The 25,926-nt window shown below is 39.1% G+C and overlaps 1 protein-coding gene across 2 annotated transcripts; it reads right to left on the bottom strand.

Moving 5' to 3' along the window:
• Window positions 1–667: 667 nt before the first annotated feature.
• On the bottom strand, window positions 668–10,286 carry wu:fa11c10 (protein FAM110B). 2 transcript variants are annotated; one of them, XM_060894423.1, is made up of 3 exons: window positions 10,159–10,273; window positions 5,517–5,687; window positions 668–4,598 (listed from the first exon to the last, which is right to left on the bottom strand). In XM_060894423.1, the coding sequence occupies exon 3, from the start codon at window positions 4,117–4,119 to the stop codon at window positions 2,797–2,799; it is 1,323 nt and encodes a 440-aa protein (XP_060750406.1). In that variant the 5' UTR covers window positions 4,120–4,598; window positions 5,517–5,687; window positions 10,159–10,273; the 3' UTR covers window positions 668–2,796. The 2 variants fall into 2 exon arrangements, with proteins under 2 accessions (XP_060750406.1, XP_060750405.1); XM_060894422.1 differs by lacking the exon at window positions 5,517–5,687 and having other exon boundaries at window positions 10,159–10,286.
• Window positions 10,287–25,926: the final 15,640 nt, after the last annotated feature.

Here is a 25,926-nt window from a genome sequence, read left to right as displayed (position 1 = left end):
CTAAGAGAGTAGTTAAGCCACATGATTGATAGGTCATTTAGAATTGTACACAGGCTAGGGCAGCTATATTGACTGGATATGTTCCTTTAAGCAGGAACCTTATTGACATCTGAATTATGTGAATTGAACTTTGCTTAATAATACAAAACAAGTAATATACAGGAAAGCATTTGTCATACTGGAAAAACATTCACCTCTTCCTACCTCTCTCTTCATTTAGGCCAAACCCACATATTCCAGGATGACTAAACTCATTGCTATGCAGAGACTGACACCTACTCTGTAAACCTACTCCTACTATCACTCCTCTCTGTCACATCACTCACTCTTCTCATCCTCATCAACTCTTCCATACAGAAGGCAGGACATAACTCACCAGCAGCCTTGGGGACGATCTCTCGCTGTCAAACACAGCAGCTTCACTGAATCCTAGAAAAGCACAGTGTCCATGTTCTTACTGTACAGCAGCAGACAAAGCCCAGAGATGGCATGAAATATACAATGAAGAACATCGTGCTATAAATTCATTAATGTGCTCTTTAAACCATTAGCATATAAGACTGTCAGAGCTTTGAAGTTCAAACCAAAGAAGTCAAAGCAACGTTCTTTTTTCAAATACAGGCTATTGTGTTTCAAAATGTGATAATTAGGTCACACAGGACGGGCACAGATTTATTACACATTTATTCAGTGAGCTTTTTTATGCACGGTCTATATAAATTGAATGGTGACATTCATATATAATGTATTTTGAGACTCTAAAATATAAATATATGCAATAATTTAATTCAAAGATCAATAATTCACATCCAACTCTTGACTATCAATTAAAACAGCTGTGTTAGCAAATGCCCAAGAAACTGAGAGCTCTCATACAAGTAGAATTGTAATGTTGGGAGAAACTCTCTCAATAGAATAGAAGTATCTTTTTGCTCAAAATAAGTGTCAACAGTCAAAGCTTGATCGATTTCATAAATTAACTTTAACCAAGGCAATATTTATGTCTTGCATAAATATTCATCCTTAAAAGATTAGCAGGGATTAGTTTCTGCTTCTAAAGGGTTAATAGGTAGTAAAATGTAATTTAATGTAAATATGTAGTAAATGCATATACATATTCTTTCAAAACATTTTCTTTTTATTAAGATCATTAGAAGACATCAGAAATTCAGTCTTTTATGACTTAGTAGGCTGACCACACAACCCAGTCATACTTCATTGCCCAGAGAACATGGCTAAGTGAATTTATTTATGTGATTTTTACACAGGCAATATTAGCAAGTGATTTACTTTTGACAATAAGCATGTAAAAAAAAGTTAGACTACAAACAAAAAAGCAAGCAAACCCTGAATGCTTGCTGCGTTGTAACATTACACTATTGGTGAAAAATTGAAACTAAAAACTGCAGAAGGAAAATGTGAAAAACAGCTGTCCATAGATAGTCATGTTACTACAGTTTACATTACTACACACTTCCATCAATGTAACATTTCTATCTCACCACCTCAAGCATTCATCTCTGCAGAAAAGAGATTTGAGCATGTTTTTATATCTGAGATTTCTGATCTCCTACTCGCTCAGGCTATTTCGTATCAGCCTCTTGCACCCATCTTACAAATGATATATGACAGGGAGAAATAGTGCTGTGTGAACACAAATAATAACACAAAAAATAAAACCCAAAAATTGTTTTTGAACATTAACGCTGGAATGTTTTTCTGTTGTGTCTGTGCTTTACTAAATGGCTTTTCATACATCACCTGTACATAAAAGCATGCATGCTAACAAAAGCTTGTACATGCTGACAAAATCACAGCCATGTTTAAAAAGACGTTTAAAGGAACACGTTTAAAGCTGCTCAAAGTTCCTTCACAGTATCATCGAGTCTTGCACTTCACTAGTGCCGTATCTCAACACACCCGTTTTTGTCTCTTGAAAACATTCACACCAGACGCTGATGAAACAACTCTTGCACAGTGACCAGTAGTCAGTGTGCAGAAGTTCCTTTGAGTGCATGCATCTTTGTATCTGTGTGTATATATATAAACATGTCTTATTGTAATGTATGCTGACTAGACATTGTGTGCTTCCTAGTCCTTGTCTTTATTCTAGACCCAAGTCTAGCTGTGGCTTGCTGCAACATTTCTGTCTGTCACTGGGTGACTGTGGGATCTCATAAAGCTGTGCTAACTCTCTGAAACAGTACCTTGTTAAGCCCTTACAATTGTTCTCTTGACATATAGGAAGCCACAGTTTCTATATCAGTGTATACTTGATTTCAAAAAAGTCTACATCTGAAATAAAGTACCTGATTATCAGCATTAACAACAGCTGGAATATTTCTGTGTTCATCACAACTGTCAATGTCATCCATTCAATCACACTCTCATGGCTCTTAGTATCTAGTACTTTAATTATTGCTTTAAATGACTTTCATTTTCTGAGTCAATGTGCAGAGAACCTAAAGCTTGTTTCAGTCTTCTTTCCCTTTGAGGTAAATCATCACAGCCCAAATAACACAGCCAAAAGAAACAACAACGGGCTGTCATGACAAAATATCTATAATAATGTAACAAATTAAATGTACAAGAACCAATATCCTTGAGCTTACTGTAAGGCAAATAGAGAATACTCCATACTGATCACAAATATACAAATACAAATATCTTCAAGAGTCTCAAAAAACATAATAAATATATTGCATGTAAAAAAGACATCATTATTATGGGGCATGTTTGATCTGTTCTGTCCCCATTATTTTCCTTCTCACCAGTTTTGGTGTTTCACTGAGGCAACTATACATTGGAAATATTTTGAGAGTCCCGAGCCTGTCGGATCCCGTAGAGCCACTTGATGACACGTGCATTTCTCTCAATGACCGAAATGCCGTAGGGAACCCGTTCACTGGGCCTTGGAGGACCATCGTCTTCATCATCATCTTCTTCTTCCTTGTAACCGTGCCCTTCATCTCCACACTCAGAGCTGGGTGTGCTGACGCTGCGCAGCTTTGAAATAGAGACGATTTCAGAATTGGCACGTCCAAAATGCTCCATGCCCATACCCTCCAACTCGCTGGGTTCTAAGCCACAGTAATTAAAGAAGCGCTCTAGGTCAGCATTGGCACGTGCATACCGGTCACTCAGGTCTGATTTGGACCGGTGCAGTGAGGGACGCCTGCGCGTTGAGCCCCGTGAGCTTGCAGAGGACAAGCGGGTACAGGCTGGTGAGGCTGGCGGGAGCATGCCTGCTCGTAGTAACAGGGGGCTGGATGGTAGGCAGGGGGATGATGGAGAGTGTGAGGGGAGGGATGGGGATTTGAAGGATGGCATGTGGGGGGGTGGGGCCTGGGGATGTGGGGTCTGTCTGGGTTTAGGCTGGGGCTGTAGAGGTTTGGACCGAGGCTGTAGCGGCATCCTCTGGGGCTTCCTGATCTCCGCTTGTGGCCGCACATCGACCCGCCGCACTGTCACAGGGTTTGGGCTGCTGTAATTGCCCTGTGCAGGGAGTCTGTAAACTCGGGCTGGCACAGGGGGAGGCCTGTGGCTCGGCTCTGGAGCAGGAGAAGCCATAGAAGGCTGGATGTGGCTGTTGAAAGAAGAGGAAGTACAAGAAGAAGAAGGCTTCAGCAGAAAATGCCCATTAAATCCACAACTTTGCTGAGGTTCTGATGACTGCTCAGACATGGCTGAGGAAGAGGGGGAGTTAGGGGTAGGGGACGAGGGTTGGGGCCCATCAGCAATGTTAATAAGGTTGCTCAGGACATCCAGATTGAGAGGTGTTGCCCTGCATGCTCCCTGTCCCCCGTTTTCTGTGTCTGAGGGTCTGCGTGGAACTTTTCTGGCCGGTGGTGTGTGCAGCATCATGGCCGGAGACATCAGTGGCTTGCGAATGACTGGGGGCTTGATGGGCTCCTGCCTGGTGAGAGCCACCTGCTGGCTCTTCACATACTTGGCCTTATCGGCCTCCAGACGCTCGACAGCGCTCAGCTTGCGTACACCAGTCTCAGGAACCCTGCGGAAATAGTCTGGGCCCTTGTTTAAGATTCTGAGAGGCATGGCTGAGGAAAAAGGTGTTCCAGCCAGACGGCCATCTGATGGACGAAGAGTCTCCACGGGCATGTTGGGTATAGGTCAGTGAATGTGAAAGTGAGCACTTCAAAAATGGGTGAAACAGAGGCTAATGGTCTAATGTACCCCCTGGTTCTTCCAAATGTCCAGCTCTTGATCTTTTGTGTTGATGCTTTTCTTGCACGTTCCTTTTGACTTTAAGTCCAATTCCCACCCAAGGGCCCTAACTCAAGTGATCTGCTCCTGCTGTTATTGCTTGCTCTTTTTTTGTGTCACCTCCTGTCTTTTATCCTTGCTCTTCCCAGCGCTGCTCACTGAATGAACACTTGTTGAAGGGGGTCGCCAGAGGTTGCATTCCACATCAGTCTGAAAAGTGACCCACCACAGTAAGTGCAGTTGGTCAAGTCAATGCTGAAGCAGGCAAAACAGCGTCCCAGGCTGCTTTCTTAAACATGCACACATGCGCACTGTCCCATAAAATCCCCCAGAGTTTGTAATCCTTGAGGATCCCTTTTTCAGGCCGAGGCGACCTGAAAAGAAAAGAAAAGAAAAAACATGTTCAGAATTGCAAAAAAAAATGAAAGAAAGAACTTGTTTTTCTGCCTCAGCTCCACACATGTAAAGCACAGTGGAGCACTGAAGAGTAAATGGGACAGATACTTGGTTTTAATGCACTCTCTGGCTCCTCCTATTCCACTCTCAGAGCCTCCAGATGCTGTTTCACCAAGCAGCCAATAAGAGGAAAGAAAGGAGGTGGGAGAGACAGATTTGCTCTCCAGTTGGCTAATATCCCAAGCTGAGACCATTGTACACACCCACCCCCACTCACAACAAACACGCCTACTGAATTTTCATTCAAATGAAATACTTTGTAAGAGAACAAAAAAGGTGGAAAGGGACGAGGAAACAGCTGCAATATTTTATGTTGAGTTGCATTAAAATGTTTGAGGGAAAACAATGAAACCTTTACTTTTCCTTCACTCCTTTTGTATATTATCTTTGTGTATTATCTACACAAAGCACATTACTGTCACATTATTAGCTTATTGACATAGAGCTGGAAATACTAAAAATGTTCATGAGCATTGACTCAGCTCTGATATATTTCCTAAACTCCAGCTCCAGTATATTTCCTGAAGTCGCTTCATCCTGATATTCACATGGCTCCTATAAAGTCAAGAATCAATTCACTTTCCATTCCGCCCTCTTCTCTTTTGTTATTTTACTGAAGAATTAAACTATATCACAGACTCAATGGCCTTTTCTTTTGCCATTCTTATCCTTATACAAACAGATATAATATAAAAAGAGAGAGACAAAGCAAGAGTACAAGGTACAAAAGTCTAAGACTAGTCTCAGGATTTAATTACCAAATAAAGCAACACAAACGCATGTCAGATCTGATGTGTATTTTCTTTATAGAAACCGAACTTGTATGTGAATTGTACCTTCGAGCAGCTCCAACAGTGGAGGTAAAGAATATATAAAAGCAGTTGAGGATAGCTCTGAGTGAACAGTTACTGACTGCTTCACATATACACTCAAATATGTTCAGCTGTCCCTCAGTGGCAAGGCTTTTAATAGAAGGAGCATTTGCTGGGGATCCAGGCAGGCTAGAACTGTTGAGAGAGATGAGACCCAAACATGCAATTACTCACTCATATTGACACGAACTTAGCACCCTGACACCCTTTGACACACTCAGTGTTTTATGTCCACCATCATGGAAGACTTACACAAATACCACAATTCAATGCCAAACCATCTCTATGCCATTAGAATGTAGCATACACAATGTACAGACATAAAATTTATATTTCAGCTTTTTTATTTTCACTGCTGTTTATTCCATTTTCCTCTTTTTGTTTTAAAAACACTGACTCAAAAGTGCGACTCAAAAACAAAAGATTCGCAAATATCCCCACCCCAACATTCACACATTATTGTGCAATATGTACCTTAATCACTGCTCTTAGATCCAGGAACATTAGAGACACAGGTAAAGACTTGGGCATATAATAAGCCTGTCAAGACCAGACTCGAACATACAGGAATGAACTGGACTGTGTGGAAATGTCCATGATGTCACTGGCCAAGTTTGGGCATTTATAGAAGTGTGAATGGATGAAGAAAAAAAAGCCTAGAGTATCATCCAGGACTAACAGGAACATAATCTCTCCCAAAATCTAAAACATTTTCAAATGCTAATTGTCCATTGTCAGATATTTACAAAAGGACATCAGCAAATTCCTGAAGTTGCTGTAATAATCATTCAGCTCCCCAAACATACAGTAGACGTCAATGTATTTTCCATCTGCATTAGAAAACTACCTCTTAAATCTTCCTGTTTAATCCCTATATTTAAACGCTTAATGGTACAGTAGATGTCTGTTTCCAGGAAATAGCTTAATGTTTAGAAAATGCAAAACACATCTGTAATATATGAGTATTGTATATATTATTTGAACCACCAATTTACATTAAAACAACAATTTTATAGCTGAAGTCTGAACAGGGAAAGTGTGACACTGCATGGACTAAAATCAGCAATAAAAACAGTGGGATACCATCAGTCAACCTCACAGAATACAACCAGAGTGAAAAAAATGACCACATAAATTCCAGCTGAGAGAAACTGCATGCTGTAATTATAAGGTACGATGAGGAGACTTTGTGCTTTTACAATTTCTATCAATTATAGCCTGGAGAGGAGAGCAAGCCAGACATAATCTGAGACATTTGAACAACAATAATAACAAAATACAATACAGGAAATAAAAGCAGAAGTAGCAGAAAACAATGTCAGCTGGGAATTGAACAGTATTTATTTATTTATTTACTTACTTACTTACTTACTTATTTACATATTTCTTTTTTATAAGGGAATTCCTTGTCTAAATGATGAGGAATAAAAATAATAGATAAATGGCTTCAACAGAGGCTAGTAGGCTACTACTAAGGTCAGAGAGAATGGCTGTTTTGGTTTGAAGTGTGTTTTTGTGTATTCCTGCATGTGTGTGTACGTGTGTGTTTCTTGAGAGTTATTGACACGTGAATCATTATCTGGACCTAGCAGTGGCACAGACTAGACATTGGCTCTTTTCTCTCTGTTGAGTTCTGTTTAAAACAAACACAACTCCCTCATGTTGGGAAACACACAGCGCATCCAACAAACCGCTGATGTCTACTTTCTTCAAGCCTCAACTTACCGTACTCTCTCTTAAGGAGGAACATTATTTCAAATTTCACATTTTTTGGCTAGCTAATGAAACCTGAAGCAAGAAGAGAGAGAACGTGTAAATTAAAGCCAGGTGGAATGCACTGCAGGACTGAGAGAATGTGACCTCTCATGCAAACACAAACTTTAGGAGTCGTTTCTCTCTATCAGTAACTAGCTCTATCAAGAACAGTGATAACTTTGATCACCCTTTTTACACACAATCCTCACAGTCAACTATCAGGCTACATTGTGGGGCCTCACGCTATGCCTTCAGCACTTATTGCTGATCATTGAAACTTTTTATGCCAGTGGGTCTGTGTTGCACACTGTGTTGCACACTTTGGTGTGTTTCCTTCTGAAATAAACTTCATTTACCTTTAAAACATAATTATTACTATATCTCCAACATGGAAACACAGAAATATTTTTCAATCCAATGCAAAATTGAATTCCAGGTTACACCCATTATGGATGAATCTGCTACAGCTTCACCATAGTTTTGTAAGATCATTTCAAGCATTAAAGGGTTAAAGCTGCTAAATTACCGATTTTATCCTTCCCATTAACTGAAAATTAAGATTGATCTGTGGAGAAAGCTATAACTGTAACATTAAGTGTAAACTAGCGTGTCAGGCTTGGTAACATCTCCCACGGGAGACATTCCATCTTTTACTGTGCTTGATGAAGGACAGTTTTAATGCCCCAGATGGAACACGCACACACACATACACACACGCACGCACACACACCACTCCCACAGTAACCAATGCCTGGTGCCTCAAGCAGGCAACCAGATAACCCTAGCCATCTTTACTGTGGTCTCTTTATCAGTAAACGGCCCTTTCTTATATGCAGCACAAATACAATAGGACAACTCCTTCCGCTAACAGCAGGACAAAATAAACTTTGAACACAGGACCATTAGAGCACCAAAGAGTTATAACAGTGTGCAGCCCAACGTCCTCCCAACAGCCCACAGCCCCCTGAGTCTAAGCCCTTGGGACTTTCTCAATATTCATAATTCCACAAGCATCCTGACACAGAGGAGAGTATTATCCAGCCTTCACTGTCATTCATCTTTGTGCCCCAAGCATGAACACCGTTGTGTACATGTGGAACTGAACACAACTGTGCCTGTCACTGGAAAATTAAAAATTAGTACAGACATGGCAGAAAGTGATCCTCTTGCTACAGCCTCTCCTTATTATCAGACTTTAATAAGATTGGAGCAAATAAGTGCAGGAGGTCCGACACCCCCCCTGCCCTATGCAACCATTTGTGTGAATAAAAAAGCTCTGATAGGCATTTGTCAATATTAGGGGGGAAATGCATCACTTTGAAAAAAACAGAACAAAAGATCCTAGAATTCAGATTCTGATAAGTAGAACAAGAGCCTCTACTTGTCTTTTGACTGTGCAGACATAAGCCAGCTTGATGCCCTTCCCACGGCTGCACATTCCGCTCATAATCCCCATTCTTTTCTATCACATGGTTCCAGGCTTTCAGAAATAAAAATATCTGATTCAGCTCTTGTGATGCCAAATCCATCAGGGTGTCATTCTTCATCAGTAACGTTACCTGAAGCCACACTGGAAAAGACAGTCAGATGAGCGATCCATCAGAGGACAGTTAGTAAGTTTGCATCTTCTCTGAATCAAGATGTTCTCTCTGGACCCTATATATATATATATATATATATATATATATATATATATATATATATATATATATATATATATAAAACCATCATGTCATTTCTAAATGCAGTGCTTATGGGTTCCACACACAAGCCTTAACTCAGTGACAGAAATTCTAAAATAATGACATATTGTGCTGCTCAAACTCTGCACTTCACCATCTAAGCCTCAAAATATGCAGAAAAAGCCACAGAAATTTAAAGAATAGACACAAAATTACATATTTTGTATGTCATCATTAGAAGAAAAAACATTCATGTCAACAATGATGCATGTTCTTACATGTTACACACATGTAATGACACACATCCCATTTATAGTCAAAATGTAATCATAAAGCTATGGCAGTGTCGCAAGCTCCCCAGCGACGTCACGGCAGTCTTAGAGAATGGTCTTTATCTATCTCCACAACAATCATCATAACCACTTCTTCCTATAGTCTCACTATAGACTCACAAGCACAAACACACACAACTGTTAACACAAAACACATAGACATTGAAAACACAAAACTTACAAGACACCCAAACATCAGTCAACTATTTAACCCGGTTTAGTCAGTTTTATAAAGAGCTTCTCAGAGACTAATGCCCTGGTGACAGAGGGCTTCCGTTTGTTTTTCCTGACCATATGAGCAGGAAGATATACCCACACAAGCACACACACACACACAGAGTTCCTTCATCCTGACTCATTCTTTGGATATTGTTAATACTCATCAAGGATCTTTCCTAAATAGTCAAGAAATAAGAAGTGCACAAAACATTTAAATGGGAAAAATCTAAACTGCCAAACAAAAAAATAAAATCTAAGGCTCACGTGAGAACAATCCAAGGACACACTGGATTGAGGACGGAGGGCTTTTGTCACCTCGTGTAAAGTGGAGCTTAATGAGCAATAGCTTAGGCTCACTCATTAAGCGGTTACTCAGCCCTCAACGATCGTACAGAAAAACCCATTAACTTTCTGGAAACAGTGTTTGTGGCATCTGTGAGATCTATAGTGTTCTACACCAATGTATACTAGTTCTTCCACTGCTTAAAATAAGTTTGTAAAATTATCAATAGAAAAAAAACTTTTAAGACATGCATGCTCATCTGACCATCAATATTCTTAAACCATGGCAGTAAATGCTATTCTTTAATTCAGTCTATTTTCTGTGCAGCAACTTACCAAAGGAGGTGTGAAAATCTGTCAGCTGAGACCACAAGAGTAATGTCCTTATGAGAGCAGACAGTGTTATTGAATGTTGCCTTACACTGAAGCTGTTAAGCGCATGTGAGCGAGTTGAGCGTGTAACTGAGAAGAGAACTCAAATACTCCTCCTTTTTGCTCTCCCCGACTCCACCCAGCCTACCCAATCAGCTTGTCTGTTCAAGTACAGGCAGGAAGACCACTTCCTAGTAGGCACATGACAAGAGGGACTACAACAACATGTGTCCAAACCTCCACTTTTCCTGTAGTCATACTGCTCCCTTGATTTCCACAGTCTCTGTTTATCTTCTCACTACAGCTACGCAGTCATTTCCCAAAACATTGCTCAGCAGTCTTTTCCAGATCGTCCTGCACCTTTCTACCTCTGTGTTACTGTTAAGGAAGTGATACAACAGAGTTAGACGGCTTCATCAAAGAAGTTGGGGAAGAGTTATGGAAACAATACACTTGCAGTGTTGCTACAAGGAAATCCTGTCCAGACTCTCTAAGGATTTACCTGATAAAATGAAGTGTATGTGTGCGTGTGTGTGTTTGAGAAAATTCAGGTACTTTACCAGTTAAATCCATTTCTAGAAAGCTGCTCATGTTCCACAAAACTGGTCATTTCATCAATATAGGGCAGGATATGTCCAAATAGTTATTATGTATATGGGTGCAGAAGGAAATGCATATAAATGTATGCATTCAAGACAAATCTATTCATTTAAACCTCGGCTTCTAAAAACTTCTTGTTGCAAACAGGAACCCCTTTCAGAAGAAAAGAAATAACAAGGACCTCTAATGATGACAAGCACAGATTTCAATTTCGTTGAGTGTTCCTTGATATTTATTTGAGTCAGAGATTTTCAGTTTTAAATTTTTCACTGAGGTACACAACAGAACCGTCACATTAATCCTGCTACTAACATTTTTTAAACTGCAGTTAGATTAAAGTTGATTTTTTTTAACCTTTTGACTTGTAGATTAATAATAATTAATTAATTATTATAACAGCATTAACACAAGTGGATGGTAATCACCACCATCAAGTGAATTAAAACAAACCTAAAAAAGTCCAGGGACATCCTAGAGCTGCATGATGGACCCCTGGGAGACCCCACAGTGTGAATTATAGCTTTAAACCATTTCAGTAATTCTGACATTTACCAGGTAGTAAGTTAGAAGCCAGGTAGCCAGTTAAAAGCAGTCCTTAACCTCCACATATATGTCAAGTACAGGTATGAATGTCTTAATGCTCCTCTTCATCGAGTAGCCTTTGAAACCCACACTGTCATTGCCAGGGGCTCATATATGACTCACACAACTGGAACAAATCACAGATACCCATGGCTACAGTAACAGATATCAATGAGAAAGTCTGTAATTCTGTCTGAGGAGTTGGCTGGCAGCTCCCGTCTTCCCCTTTGTGTCAGGAGCCACGACAGACAGAACAAAACATCCCTGACGTGTCACAGCTCACCGCAACAGTGAGCACTACAGCAGAAAAATACACAGCAGTGGAGTTTTAATGAAATGTCACTACAGCATGTCAAAAACAGAAAATTAATTGGTTACATAACAGCAGGACACTTCAACACTTTCCATCTTCAGTTGCTCACCATGCTATCAAGTTCAGTGCAGGAGGTGAAGCTTCACTGACCCCTGAACTCCAACCTCCTCACACTCTGGTTGTAATTTCATCTCTCTACAACTTGCTGAGATGTTTATAGCCAGTCCTATTGCAGGAGCTTGTCAGTGCCTGCTGCCTTTAGACCGAGTTATTCATCTGAACAGTGCAGGAATGGCAGGCTCTTTGAATAGGGGATTAAAGAAAAAAACTCTGGGTGGAGGATTACTGCTTCAACCCATCTTTCATACAGAAGATCACAGACCATGCTCTAGGCTCTAACACACACAGACACACACACTTGTCTGATCACCAGACTGTTTTGCGCATGGGTATCTCCCCTTACATCTCCACACAAGTAATGCAAACATTACACAAGTAATGCCTTTCAAACTACTACATTAGCTCTCAGGGAATACACATTAGGCCATTAAACAGAAATGACAAACAATGAGCACAGCAGGAAAGGGGTAAAAAAGACACAGTGTAGAAGAATAAGCTACAGATGGTTTACATCTGAATAAACATACATGTCAATTGATCTGATAGTTTCTCCATTGTGGTTACATGCAAATACAGAGAGTTGTGTACATTAATTTCAAAATCAAAGGTGCATCAGTGTCTGTTTCCTACCACAAAACACACTCATTCACACACAGGTTAATGGGGCCAACCAGAGCAGGCTAAGTGATGACACCAATACAAACATGAAAAAAAGGTGAGTTCTTAATCACCCAGTTCATGCTTGGCTACAACTATGTTTCTCACATCCGTCCTTACTTCCTTCTTTCCTTCCTGCATTAATTTCTTTCTTTCTAACAAAGGTAGAAATTAAACCATTCCATTATCAAAGACAGTACTCACAATTTCCTGCCTTCCTCGAGCTGTGTGAGGTCCCCTCCTGCTTTAAAATCTCCACAATCATCCTGGTCCTCAAGAAACCCTCCATCACTGGACTGAATGACTACAGACCTGTCAGCTGGTATTGGCCCACCTAAAGACTGTAACAGAACGGATGCTGGATCCCCTACAGTTTGCCTACCGTTCAGTGGATGACGCAGTCAACATTGGGCTGCACTACATTCTGCAACACCTTGACTGCCCAGGGACATATGCCCGGATTCTCTTTGTCGACTTCAGTTTGGCTTTTAATACAATAATTCCAGAAATTCTCCACTCCAAACTCCAAACTAAATCTCACTATACCCCCTTCCATCCATCAGTGGATCACCAGCTTCCTGACAGGCAGGAAACAACAGGTTAGACTGGGAGGTGTTACCTCCAGTATTTGTAAAATCAGCACTGAGGCTCCTCAGGGATGTGTCCTCTCCCCACTGCTATTCTTCCACTACCAATGACTGCACTTCATGTGACCCAACTGTTAATCTCCTGAAATTTGTAAATGATACTACGCTCATCGGTCTCATCCAGGATTGTGATGAGTATGCATACCAGCAGGAGGTGAAGCATCTGGTGCTATGGTGCAGTCAGAACAGTTTAGAGCTAAACACCCTCAAAACTGTGGAGATGATAGTGGACTTTAGGAAAGACCTCTCAACACTACTCCCCTTCACAATATCCAACAGCCCTGTGTCATATGTGGAGTCCTTCAAGTTTCTGGGCACTACCATTTCCAAAGAAGTAAAATAGGAGTGCAACATAAACTCCTTATCAAAAAGGCCCAGAAGAGAATGTACTTTCTACATCAATTAAGGAAGTATGGTCTGCCACAGAAGCTGTTGATGCTGTTCTACACTGCAGTCATTGAATCTGTCCTGTGCACATCCATCACCATCTGGTTTGGTGCAGCAACAAAACAGGACAGAAACAGACTGCAACGCACAGTAAAAACAGCAGAAAAAATAACTGGTGCCCCTGCTCACTCACCAGGACTTGTACCATACAAGAACCAAAAACCGGGCAGGAAAAATCACTACTGACCATTCACACCCTGGACACCTCTTTCAGCTCCTCCCTTCTGGCAGGCGCTACAGAGCTTTGTTTACCAAAACTGCCAGACACAGGAACAGTTTCTTTCCCCAGGCAATCACCCTGATTAACAACTCACCATAATTATATTCCCTGCTTCATATCTATAAGTACTGCATTAACAGAACTGTAAGTAATCACATCATCCGTGTATGTTACACACACTACTGCTGCTGCATACTGCACAAAAAGAATAATATTGCATAATATTGTTATTTGCACTACCATGCACTTCTCACACTTTATGTACATAACTCAATCATATATTCTGTATTCATATTTAATAATCATACTGTCTATATTGTATCACACCGTCTGTATTGTCTTGTATAGTATAGTGATATTTATGTCTGTACATTTGAGAGTCACAAATGGCTGGAACCAAACAGCTGGAACAAACCCAATAAACCTGATTCTGATTTATATATTAGCCTGGTTACTTGTCTTGAATGAATGCAGAAAGCTTTTTTTTCTCTGATAAATAGACAGAATATTATTGCATACATTTAATTAATGAACCTATTTGAAGTTTTAGATTTCAATAGATTAGATGAGAGGTTAATGATTGCAAAATGTTTGAGAACCCCTGGCATACGGCTAAATTCCTTAAGGCCCATAAAAGCAACAAACACACCTGAATGCTGACAGCTTTTGATTATGGAACTTGTAACCTTTTGTTTTTTAAGAGTACTTACAGGCTACATATGTATGCGTGGGTATATCAGATCAGGAAAAATAAACCCAATGGAAAAACTTGTGTGGTTCCAGAATACATTCCCAGACTAAACCCATATGGCTGGAACGAGTAAAGTCAGCACATGAACAAGGGCATTTAAATTATGTCATAACCACATCATAATAAGCAGTGCCTATTAGGTCTGAGATATGTGAGCACTGCTGTGGAGGAGACAACTTAATCTGTCAGCACAAAGTCATCCCATTGTTTATCAGGAGATATTTATTATCTGTGCATTCTTTAGAATCCACATTACTTTTTCTAACCCAGTCAATAGACAACAGGAAACCCCAGATGTATTTAATTAGTTGTATTTAATTAGGGGTCCAAGCAACAGTATCTTGTCTGTCCTTAATTAAAAAAATTAGTCATAAAGTTTTTCCATCTCTGATGAGTAGAACTATACAAACACTTTAGGTGAACATAATAGGGCAGGATTTTAACTCTTGATAAAATTTGTTCAAAATAAAAAAAACAGCTCTTTCCAGAAGCTTTCAGCTGCTATGTTATGTTGTGCAAGTTGAAGCTTAAAAACACAGGCTTCATGTGTGTTGGGGAAAGGTGCAGCTAAGGCCAGGAAGCCAGGAAGATAATTGTGGAATTAAGCTCTTTTTACAATACAAAATATTCATTCCAACAGGCCTTAATCGTTTCCACAATACTGATAGCTCATTAAATGCTGTAGTTTAGGGTAGGGGTAATATAAGGTACTGGAGGAGATTGTGTGTCTGTAAACATTTCCAGAGGGGTAAAAGAAGAATGGAAGGAGTAACCTACACTGTAATCTTGGAATCCCCACAGATCCGTCTATTTTGAGTGTAGACTTTTAAGACCTGCTCAAAATGCCTCAAGGAAAGTAGCGTTATGAGGCAACCTTCATCATGAACTACAGTCAGTAGAAACCTGGGGGGGAGCTGGTAAACATGATGTCAGAAGGAGTCTCTGAGAATAGAACAAGGGTGTCACAGAATATCCAACATTTCACAAGGGCCTGATAAAGGCTTATCTCCAAAACAGAGACATTAGCACCAGGACTGAGCTGCTCAGAGCAAAGTCATCAGCACATGTGAAATAACAACATTGCTACGGAGTGAGCAACAAGATGAGAGAAGCAGACAGAGATAAGCGTGTGATCAATGACCTCCTGTCAGAACCCAGACAGGATAAAATAAAATCGCTGGAATAATTTAAGCAATATTGAGGTTATGAAATAGCGGTCAGTTTCGATTGAGGAAAGCCTGTAAAGTCCTTGAGACTTAACTCTGGTTACTCAGAGTACAAGTACAGGCCACAAAGTTAGCCTTAATCTCTAAACACAGGAATTTACATATATAATTCTCTTCTAAAGCTTTCAATATCAAACATATTTGACACTGTGGCTGCATGGGTTGCACATTAACGTCCCACAACCACACTATTGTCTCCTTTCAAGCATAGCAGACAGACAGACAGACAAACACACACACACACACACACACACACACACACACACACACACAGTGTGTTTGTAGGTTATACATCTTACATTAGCATACAGCTTGCCTATCGATATTTAATTATTATCAATGTTGTAATCAAGGATTTTTTATTTACTCTGAAATAAATGTCACAAAATTGAATTAGACTGTGTGATTACAGTCATTTTTTAATGTCATTACTTGTCACATTGTACAATATAATAATGTAATAATAAAGTAATAATATACTGCAGAGTAACATGTGTTCATGTCAGCTAGACCTGCAACTGATAATTTTCCTGTCCATTACTATATTTTTTTACACTTGGCCAGTGACACTATTATAACTGTGACAGTGAAATATTCAAACACTGCCCAACCTCTGTGTATATAGGATGTTTATAATTCATTGCATTCTGATTAAAGATTAAAGGGGAAAAAAGGCTTCAATGTTTGGTTCTGATTAACTTTTCATATAAACATTGAAATTACAACTGAAAGTACCAGTGTCATGGAAGTAAATGCAAAAAAAAAGCAATGTTTTTAATGCATGATTAAAAACTAATAAGAGGGGCATGGTGGCTTAGTGGTTAGCACGTTCGCCTCACACCTCCAGGGTCGGGGTTCGATTCCCGCCTCCACCTTGTGTGTGTGGAGTTTGCATGTTCTCCCCGTGCCTCGGGGGTTTCCTCCGGGTACTCCGGTTTCCTCCCCCGGTCCAAAGACATGCATGGTAGGTTGATTGGCATCTCTGGAAAATTGTCCCTAGTGTGTGATTGCGTGAGTGAATGAGAGTGTGTGTGTGTGTGTGTGCCCTGCGATGGGTTGGCACTCCGTCCAGGGTGTATCCTGCCTTGATGCCCAATGAGCCTGAGATAGGCACAGGCTCCCCGTGACCCGAGGTAGTTCGGATAAGCGGTAGAAGATGAATGAATGAATGAATGAATGAATGAATGAATGAATAAAAACTAATATATGAAAGCAGTACATTGACTCTTAAATACAGACATGTGTGTTTGTTAGCCTGAGAGAAAGCTGTGGCCTAAAGCCAGTAGGGAAGAGCAGAGATGAGCTTCTCCTCCACTCTGTCTGCTTCAATATACTTACACATTATGTTTAAAACTAGGACCTGTGTGTAGCTCAGTGTAGGTCTGAATATTTGAGGTTACTGGGCGTTCACTCTATATACAACGTTTTAAGCAAACTTGCCAGTGTAAATACTCTAAATCCAGCGTTCAGACACCAAACTTTCTGTAGTATACAATAAATAGCTTGACCATGTAGCTACTTGGGGTGTCAACATAAGTACTGTTTATTTCACAAGCCATCAGCCATTGAACGTTATTTACTTATTAACTAGTCAGTCATTTTCATATTCAACAAAATGATGATGAAAAACATTAATAATTAAAACTTAATCTCACCCGTCAGAGGCTGCAGAAGCGTCTGCATAAACCAACAGTGAAAAACTATATAAATATAATTTATGTTATAAACTCGTGCACAAAACCGTCACATTTTGTTTAAAGCCACCGGCTATGAAAAGTTCGGCTAAGTTCCCGCAGGGAGTGTACCACCACGGGCAGTTTTATTTAGGTGGAAATGTGGACCGTTATGCTAAAATGTATTTACTACCTATACCAGAACGAGTTTTTTTTACTCTGTAAAAATAGCGGTATATTAGTAAGCAGGAAAAATACTCAACTTTAAGAGCCCCAAAATTTTGTACACCCCCATTAAAGACATAGTACAGCCCAAATCCAGCCATTGGTCGTTTTGTAGTTCGGAGGACGCAGCCAAGTTTCCAAGGTAACAAGAAACAGCTGCGGTGGGAACCCGAAACTGCTCTTTGGGTGACGTCATGTCCATGAGGCCTACCTCAACTGACAGAACACTGAACCCTATTCACTATTCACTATATAGTGCACGAGTTTGTAAGTTTTGCCACTTTGCACCCATGACTGAAAGTGCAGTAGATATCCAGTGTGCTCGTAAAGTTCAACATATAAAATGTGCACATGAGATATAATGCATGTTCAGATGGGACACGTTGGGGACACGGACATTTCTTACAGTTTTCGGTGCTCTGAATATCAGATAACAAGTTAAATGTACAAAATTGCCAAAATGATGATGGAAAAACAATCCAAAATAGAGCCACCACAGGGAAGTTCCTCTTTATCCTATAATTATTGAGAAGAGTAAATCCTGCTTGTAGAAATGGGTGTCTATAGAAAACAGCATCACTCTCCAGAGCTACAATTCCCATTGTGTATTGGAGACAAGCCAGTGTTGTGAATAGTGGGGTTGGGGATGAGTAGGGGGATGGGAAGGTAGCGGGTTAATCCACAGCCACTGGTTTTTATCTATACAAAGGTGGCACCAATTATGCAAAATAGTGATTCAATTTTTTGGCTTTAGAGTGTTAATTACGTTAATGAAACACTCGTCTTTGTGGATAGACGTGATAGTGTTGAAGAAACCTTGCCACTCTGGTCTGAGATCATTTCATCTCAGCCAGGCAAATGTTCTTTTCACATTCATTATTGAATTACACTTGAATACTTGGTTAGGAAATTCAGTTTCATAATAGAATTCAAATGTAAGAGCAGTTAGAGGAAAATGGCATGTCTAGACCAAACTCATACCATCTTGCCAGCAGTTAATTCTTTAAATCTTCAGGTCTCTTTGGGTCTAGCACAATAAGCACTCCAGTGACCTAGACCCAAACTGAACAGTGATAGGCGGAAACAGAGAACTCAGGTAAACAAAGCAATTCAGTCCTTGAGGGAAACAACCTCAACCGTTGATCAACTCAAATTACCATCACCTGTCATTTTTTTCGAGGTCTGCTATTATTGAGGATTTTTTTCCATGGAACAGAAAAACATGCAGTTTTCCATACTGCCTATGTAATTGTGGCCAGAGGCAAGAGAGACATGACAGATCCATGAATGTGTAATTAACAACATAAAAAACCTGGACTATCACAACAATGACAAAAGCTGTTACAACGAAAATATTTTACTGCATATGGGCCAAAAAAGCGTTCTCATTTGTATCTATATATGGCTTTGTATCAATAAAATTCATAGAATTGATTGGTTCATTAAGTTATTAATGAATTCATCTTCAGTAACCACTTTCTCATAATCAGTTTCACATTGAATTAGGAGCCTATCAACAATAACACAGGGCATGAGGCTGAAATACAACCGGAGTGGGTAAAGAAGAAATGAAAAATTCAAAAATCTAATGTATATTAGCAAGTATTTTTGTGTGTTAGGCTCCACAGATGTTTCTTTATTATGAGACATAATGAGCATGGTCAAAAAGTGTTAGGCCATTATTAGTTTATAAAATAATATCAGTTTGAAGCATCTTCTTTTTATAAATGTTAGAAATATACTCTTCTAAAATACTTTTAAAGTATTTTAAAGTAATACACATTTGGGATATAAATATTGCTTTTGGCTACAGCAGCTCTATCAATCAACTTCTTTTTTCCCTCTAGTATTTAACTGTCTGATAGTAAAACATAATAAATAAGTCTAGGCTATCAACTATTGTTTTGGTTTGTAAAGAGTCAAGTTGCCATGTGTATTCAATGACTTTCCTCAAAAAGAACCGAGGGCTTCTTCCTCTGTCTGATTTTACTCTAATGCTGCCACCATTAAAGAGAGGAAGTCTCTAGAGCTCCTCAAACATATAATTAGAGCTTCCTCTGGTGTTTTAGGCATGTCAAATTTTCACAGTAAGAAATGCTCTACTTTATGGACCCTCTTGCTAAGATTAGCCAATTGTGAGCTGAGGTTATCATTCATTTGCAAAAACATATAAAAGCCATAAAGCCATTTTTATTGCAGTAAAATATTTAATTTCTTATTATTACTCAATATCTTGAAGTAACATTTTCAATAATAAGAAAACTTTTGCCCTGCGATGGGTTGGCACTCTGTCCAGGGTGTATCCTGCCTTGATGCCCGATGACGCCTGAGATAGGCACAGGCTCCCTGTGACCCAAGGTAGTTCGGATAAGCGGTAGAAAATGAGTGAGAGTGAAAAGAAAACTTTTTTCTCACTTTTTAGTGATGTTGTTAAGCTGTCTTAAAACTATAGCATAATGAGTCAAGTACATGCTTCACACAGTTCTATATATTTTTTAAGGCTACCATTGATTGTTTCATGTTTATGATTGGTAAATTGCAACTGATCCACCACTGTATTCTTTCTACCATGTATTCATAGAACAACATCTATTTTTAATCACCATTTCCTTTCCATGTATTCAGGAGGCACAAAGGCCAACCCAGGATACTAATACTCAGTCAGAGCTGAACCTCTCTCTCTCTCTGTCTCTCTCTCTCTCTCTCTCTCTCTCTCTCTCTCTCTCTCTCTCTCTGAATATATAATCTGAGATATACAGTTACCACACTGTACATTTCCTCATTGCTGATGATTTTGCATAAATGTTCTATATTTTCTAAGTATGTTTTATATTCAGTGATCTGTAGAACCTTGCTCTGTGTGAAAAGGTAACTTAAAAAGAAATAAATACAATGCACTAGTATTCGTTTGGGTGAAAATTTACCTTGCAGTGAGAAAACTGTTGTTGCTTGGGATAGAACCTGACCTCAGCAGCAAGGTGTTTTGGATGCAAGATAAATAAAGATTGAGGTGATGCTGCATCTCATTAGTTACTCACACCTCCCTTTCCATTTCTGTAAACATGCAACATCAACTGACACCATTTTCTCTGTGCACTTGATTTCTATCTCCACCCCCAAACAAAAAGAAAACCCGGCCCCTCTCTCTCTCTCTCTCTCTCTCTCTCTCTCTCTCTCTCTCTCTCTCTCTCTCTCTCATATTATTCTTAGAATTTGGTCTCCATTATTAGACCCCTTCATTCATCAGCTGGTCCCCTCGCACTGTGGAAATTACCCATCAGGCCCACTATGGGAAGATCAGCAGATGCCAAGCAGCAGAGACACACACTGGATTAAAACAGAACAAAGACATACATCAACTCTTATTTTTCCCCATCTCAGAAACCAGCAATGATCTAAAACTAGGAGTCACAACCCTCACCGGAATAAAGCTGTTACTGAAGATTAATCAATAAATGTTATTGCAGGAAGAAAACGTGTGTGTGTTTTGATTAGAATTCTTAACAATACATAAACCTCACAAAATCCTATAAGAATAAAGTTTGTACTGCACAATGAAAATACAATTCCTGCTAACTGGGAGTATTAATGATTGAACAAATCACAGGGAATTGTATTTATGCTTTAATGTCACCGATTTGGATTATCAGGTTTATTGGCCAAGTTTGTTTTGCACACACAAGGAATCTGGTTCAAGCTGTTTGAAATTACCTCAAAATTACATGAAAAGTACCCTTAATGTCAATGATAGGGATTTTATAACTATAACAGTATGGGGTGTATGTTATATAAGCATGGAGGGGCAATATACTCATTATGGATAGGCTTCATAGAAATCAAACTCTACACAGCCATTGTAAATATATCAGAGTTCCCCTTTTCCTGTTCCTGGCCTTACTTTTCAGACTTCCCTACACGCTGCAGTTCCCTACATCTACCTCCACTTCCTTTTTTTCTCTTCAGATGAGCAGCTGCTCTGCCTCTGAATGGCGAGCCCCAGGAGAGCGTAAAGGGAGGAGGAGGGCTATTGTATTTGCACGTATACATATAAATAAAACAGGGAGAATAACTTTTTTTTAATTTTCATTTTTGAATTATTGGTAGTGCACCCCTCCTTTCCTGTCAAATTGTTTATTTTATTTTTGCACTTTCTTTCTCCCTGCACTAATCTAACACAGTTGAAGCTGCCTGGGAGTAAAGAGGCACAAGTTACCTGCTCACTATGTTCATATACCTACTGATAGCTCGTTTCACAGAAGCACGTAGCTAAACTATGAATTATAAAGAAGGATAAATAATGGATGGAGCTCAGTGTCCTTGTCCTGGAACTCTGCAAATATGGCTGAAACTCAGTGACAGATGGCTGCAGAGAAAAGGCATTAGATCTGCACTGAAACAAATCCGCCATTCATTCATTTCCATCATTTGAAATTATAATATCTGTCTTTTTGTTGCCCTGTGTCTCTGTTGTGGGAGTTCGATTCCCACCTCTGTCCTCTGTCCTGTGTGCACAGAGTTTGCATGTTCTCCCTGTGCTTCAGGGGTTTCCACTGGTTACTCTGGTTTCCTCCACAAGTCCAAGACATACACTGTAGGCTGATTGGCATCTCAAAATTGTGAATGGGATATAAGTGATGCAAAATTATTCAACTATGGAAATGTCACTTAAAAAAACTTGAGTAGTTGGTGGAACACAAAGACACCAACGTTTTTCAAACACATTTCTGTATCAAATTTGTGCATATCTCCATGAATAATCTTAATATGTTTCTTTGCCCTTTGACACAAAAGCCTTTAGACACAAAACATTTTTATTGTTTTATCACTACAAGTTTTGTTACATATATTATATGTTTATCACAATTCACTGATGATCATTTCCTTAACAATAAGTGTACAATAAGTGAATTAAAAACTACAATACACTCTAGAGATTCTAAACCTTGAGGCAATAAAAATAAAAACCACAGTTAATTACATTTTCTTTACAGTTTTGTCATGCCCATACACATATTTGTGCATCAGATCCAAGCAATTATTTTATTCACTTACTGGTTCATTTGACATTAAGAATTAAACTCTCATTCTAAATCTCTCTAACTCTCTAACTAAATCTTAACATAATAGCACCAACACATATTGAGCAACACAGCAGCATACAGGAAAACAGTGGCCTGAGCACAAAAAGGAAGTGGATAATAAAAAAACAAAACATAAAAATAAAGAATTTAAACATATAGGGAAAGAGTTCAGCATGACAGAGAAAGATGCGGAACAGAGGAACCAAAATGTGGTCTTACCCTGCCCCATAGACTCCTGAAAGGTTATAACTAGTTATGAGGGTCTTTGGTAGTTTAGGAAGGTTAGGTTTCTTATCTCTCACGTAGTTGAATTCAGCATAGAAACAATGCTGCCCTGATAATCTTGCTATGTGGAAAAACTTGCATTACAAGGCTATTCAATCAAAAGTAATGACTGCTTCTCAACTGACCAGAGAGTGGCTGAGAAAGACCCATTGGTTTTGTCCTGGACTTGCCCTTTGCCCTTGCACTGGACCTAGACGTGCCATTAAAATTTATTTTGGTATTTCTTTTATGATAAATAAATATGTGAGAATATTCCAGGATATTTAATATACAGTTCCTTCCAAAACTATTGTTTTTGCTATATTCTATATTTATTTTGGTTTAAGATCAAAAGGCAAGTTAGACACATTCTAAATATTTTAGAACATGTTTCATTAATTAAAACACAATTTCATTAATTTAATTATTATTAATTCTTTTTCCAGGTTTGTGTTGCACCTTCTTTCAGTTGTTGTTTGCTTTGGGGGGTTCTCCCTTCAGTCACCTCTTCAGGAAGTGAAATGCAAGACCAAGCCATGACACTTCCTCCACCATGTTTGACCTATGAGCTCATATGTTTTAGATCATGACCAGATCATTTCTATTTCAACAATTTGGACTTTCCTTCACTATGGTTGAGGTTAATTGTGTTTCCAGACCTTTTGTGACTTATCTCTGGATTTCTTTATGAAATCTAATCTGGCCTTCTGAGTTTTAATGCTGATGAGTGGTTCATATATCGTGGTATGGCTTATATAATGCAGCACTAAAAGTCTTCTTCCCACAGTGGATTGTGATAGCTTCACCCCTGCCCTGTCCTGTGGAGGTTGCTTATTATTATTACTAAGAGTAGATATTCAGAGCTACAGCAGTAACTGTTCACACAATCAGACTAACAGAGAACGCCTGTTTAACCAGAAACGCCTGTCAGTTACATCCAATATATGTGTTCACTTGAAAAACGAGTGGGTTCAAACAAAAGGTGCCATGTTGTAAGTTGTTTAATACATCTAGATGTAAAAACGTCTTTGGTGTATAGTGAAAACAAAAAGAAAAAAAGGACTTGCTGTTCCAATATTTTCAGAGTAGATTGTGAATGTGTATGTTCATGAAGGCAAATGTGTGTGTGTAACGTTATCAACAGCTAAGTGCGAGCAAAATACAGCTCATTAATAACTATTATATTAATGTAACATTGTCATTTAATGTAACACAGAAATCATCGTGTAACCTTTTATTTGCAATAAAATCAAAACGTTTATCTTGATTTGGGGCAGTTTATAGAATAGGTTAACACAAAAGACATGTGCAGTTGATTTAGTATACATGGATCATAGTGATATATTAACTATTTAATCTATATGTAGATTTCACTGTTTAACCATACAGTCTCTCTTTCTCTCTCTCTCTCTATCTCACACACACACACACAAACACACACACACAAACACACACACACACAGGTAATGTCACACACATGAATAAGACTTGCATAATGCTTTGTATGAAAAAACTTTTTCATTTTAGGTAACTTGTGTAGTCCTGTAGTTTCATGTTGCTTGAGAAGTACAGGTCAGGAACCACCAAAGATTAAAAAAAAAAAGAAAGAAAGACAAAACATTTTTCAAGTGTATGGATTGGTGTTGCTTTTTCTAGATTTTTATCATCACAAATACAGTTTGATGCTGCTATGTGATAAGTTTATTTAGTAAAATGAAGCTGGAATCATGATTTGGCATTCAAACAAATATGCACACAATCCTTTGTAAGAAGCCAAACTTGTTGCTTGGGCTTTGACTGTGCCTGCAGAAGAGGCAGAGCACTGCTGTCATACCCTTAGGCACAACGCTTAATCTAATTACCTTTATTACATATCCTCTCTGTATTAATCTTTAACAAATGCAAATAAGACTGCTATTCCCAACCGATCGTTGGATTTGTGTAGGAATATATTCAATTTGGCAAGTGGTATTGTGTTGCAAAAGAACAAAACTAGAACAAAGATGAAGGAGCAGTAATGAGTGGATAAGTGAGGATATAAAGGCTCTGTACACATCTACACACACTCTGCTTAGGACGTTACTGCTATTGAAGCAGAACTTGGCGAGGAGTTACAGCTCAGGACCCAACAAAAAGCTGTGGTGAGCAAACAAAATGAGCAACAGAAAAGAAACAAGGCGTCTACAGACAGTGACCCATTTACCCAGCATGCCTCGGGCTCTTTTGTGATGCCGGCATTCAAACAGGCTGAAGAGTGAAGAGAAACATTGATATGAAGACCAGTTAGTAAACTGGTGACACCGGGAAATACAAGAAAGGGTCATATTATGCTTTATGCCATCTCAGGTATTGGAAACTAGTACTTCCACCTCCCACGCACATGCTGCTCATGTTTTAAACAGAGTTTGGAAAGAACAGCAAAAAAAAATATGAATGACTGCATGATGCCTTCAACAAAAAAACAATAAATACAAAACATCTGAACATCTGAACATAAGAAAGTTTTTTGTTACACATATACTGTATTCATCATTATGCATATATTCTTCTTCATTCAATCCACTTTATCTTGGTTAGATCCTGGGCACAAGATGGGAATACACTCTAGATAGGATGCCAGGTCATACCAGGGCACCATGCAGGTGGTACATAAATCATCTCATTCTCCTGACTGCCAGGAACATTCAGCCTTCCAAACCGTAGCTAAATGGCCCAATCATCAACCACTCAGTACCAGATTAATGACAACTTTCATTTAGGGCTACATTTGGGTTGATCTGTCATAATATTTATTAAGAAACCCAGTAAATATAGCAGAAGTCATTACAAGTTTTAAAAAATTGTTGTCAGTGATAGCTCATTGGTTAAGGTACTAGAGATCAGATGGATTTGAATTCCAATCCCATAACTGGCACTTGACCACTTG

This window comes from Tachysurus vachellii, chromosome 19 (genome assembly GCF_030014155.1).
Source record: "Tachysurus vachellii isolate PV-2020 chromosome 19, HZAU_Pvac_v1, whole genome shotgun sequence".
Lineage (NCBI taxonomy): Eukaryota > Metazoa > Chordata > Actinopteri > Siluriformes > Bagridae > Tachysurus > Tachysurus vachellii.
The sequence above is the reverse complement of the archived record's forward strand: the minus strand, read 5'-3'. Positions and strand labels throughout refer to the sequence as shown.

What these genes read in the sequence shown, in the direction of transcription:
- wu:fa11c10 (XM_060894422.1), bottom strand. Translation starts at nt 4,119, where the DNA reads ATGCCCGTGGAGACTCTTCGTCCATCAGATGGCCGTCTGGCTGGAACA.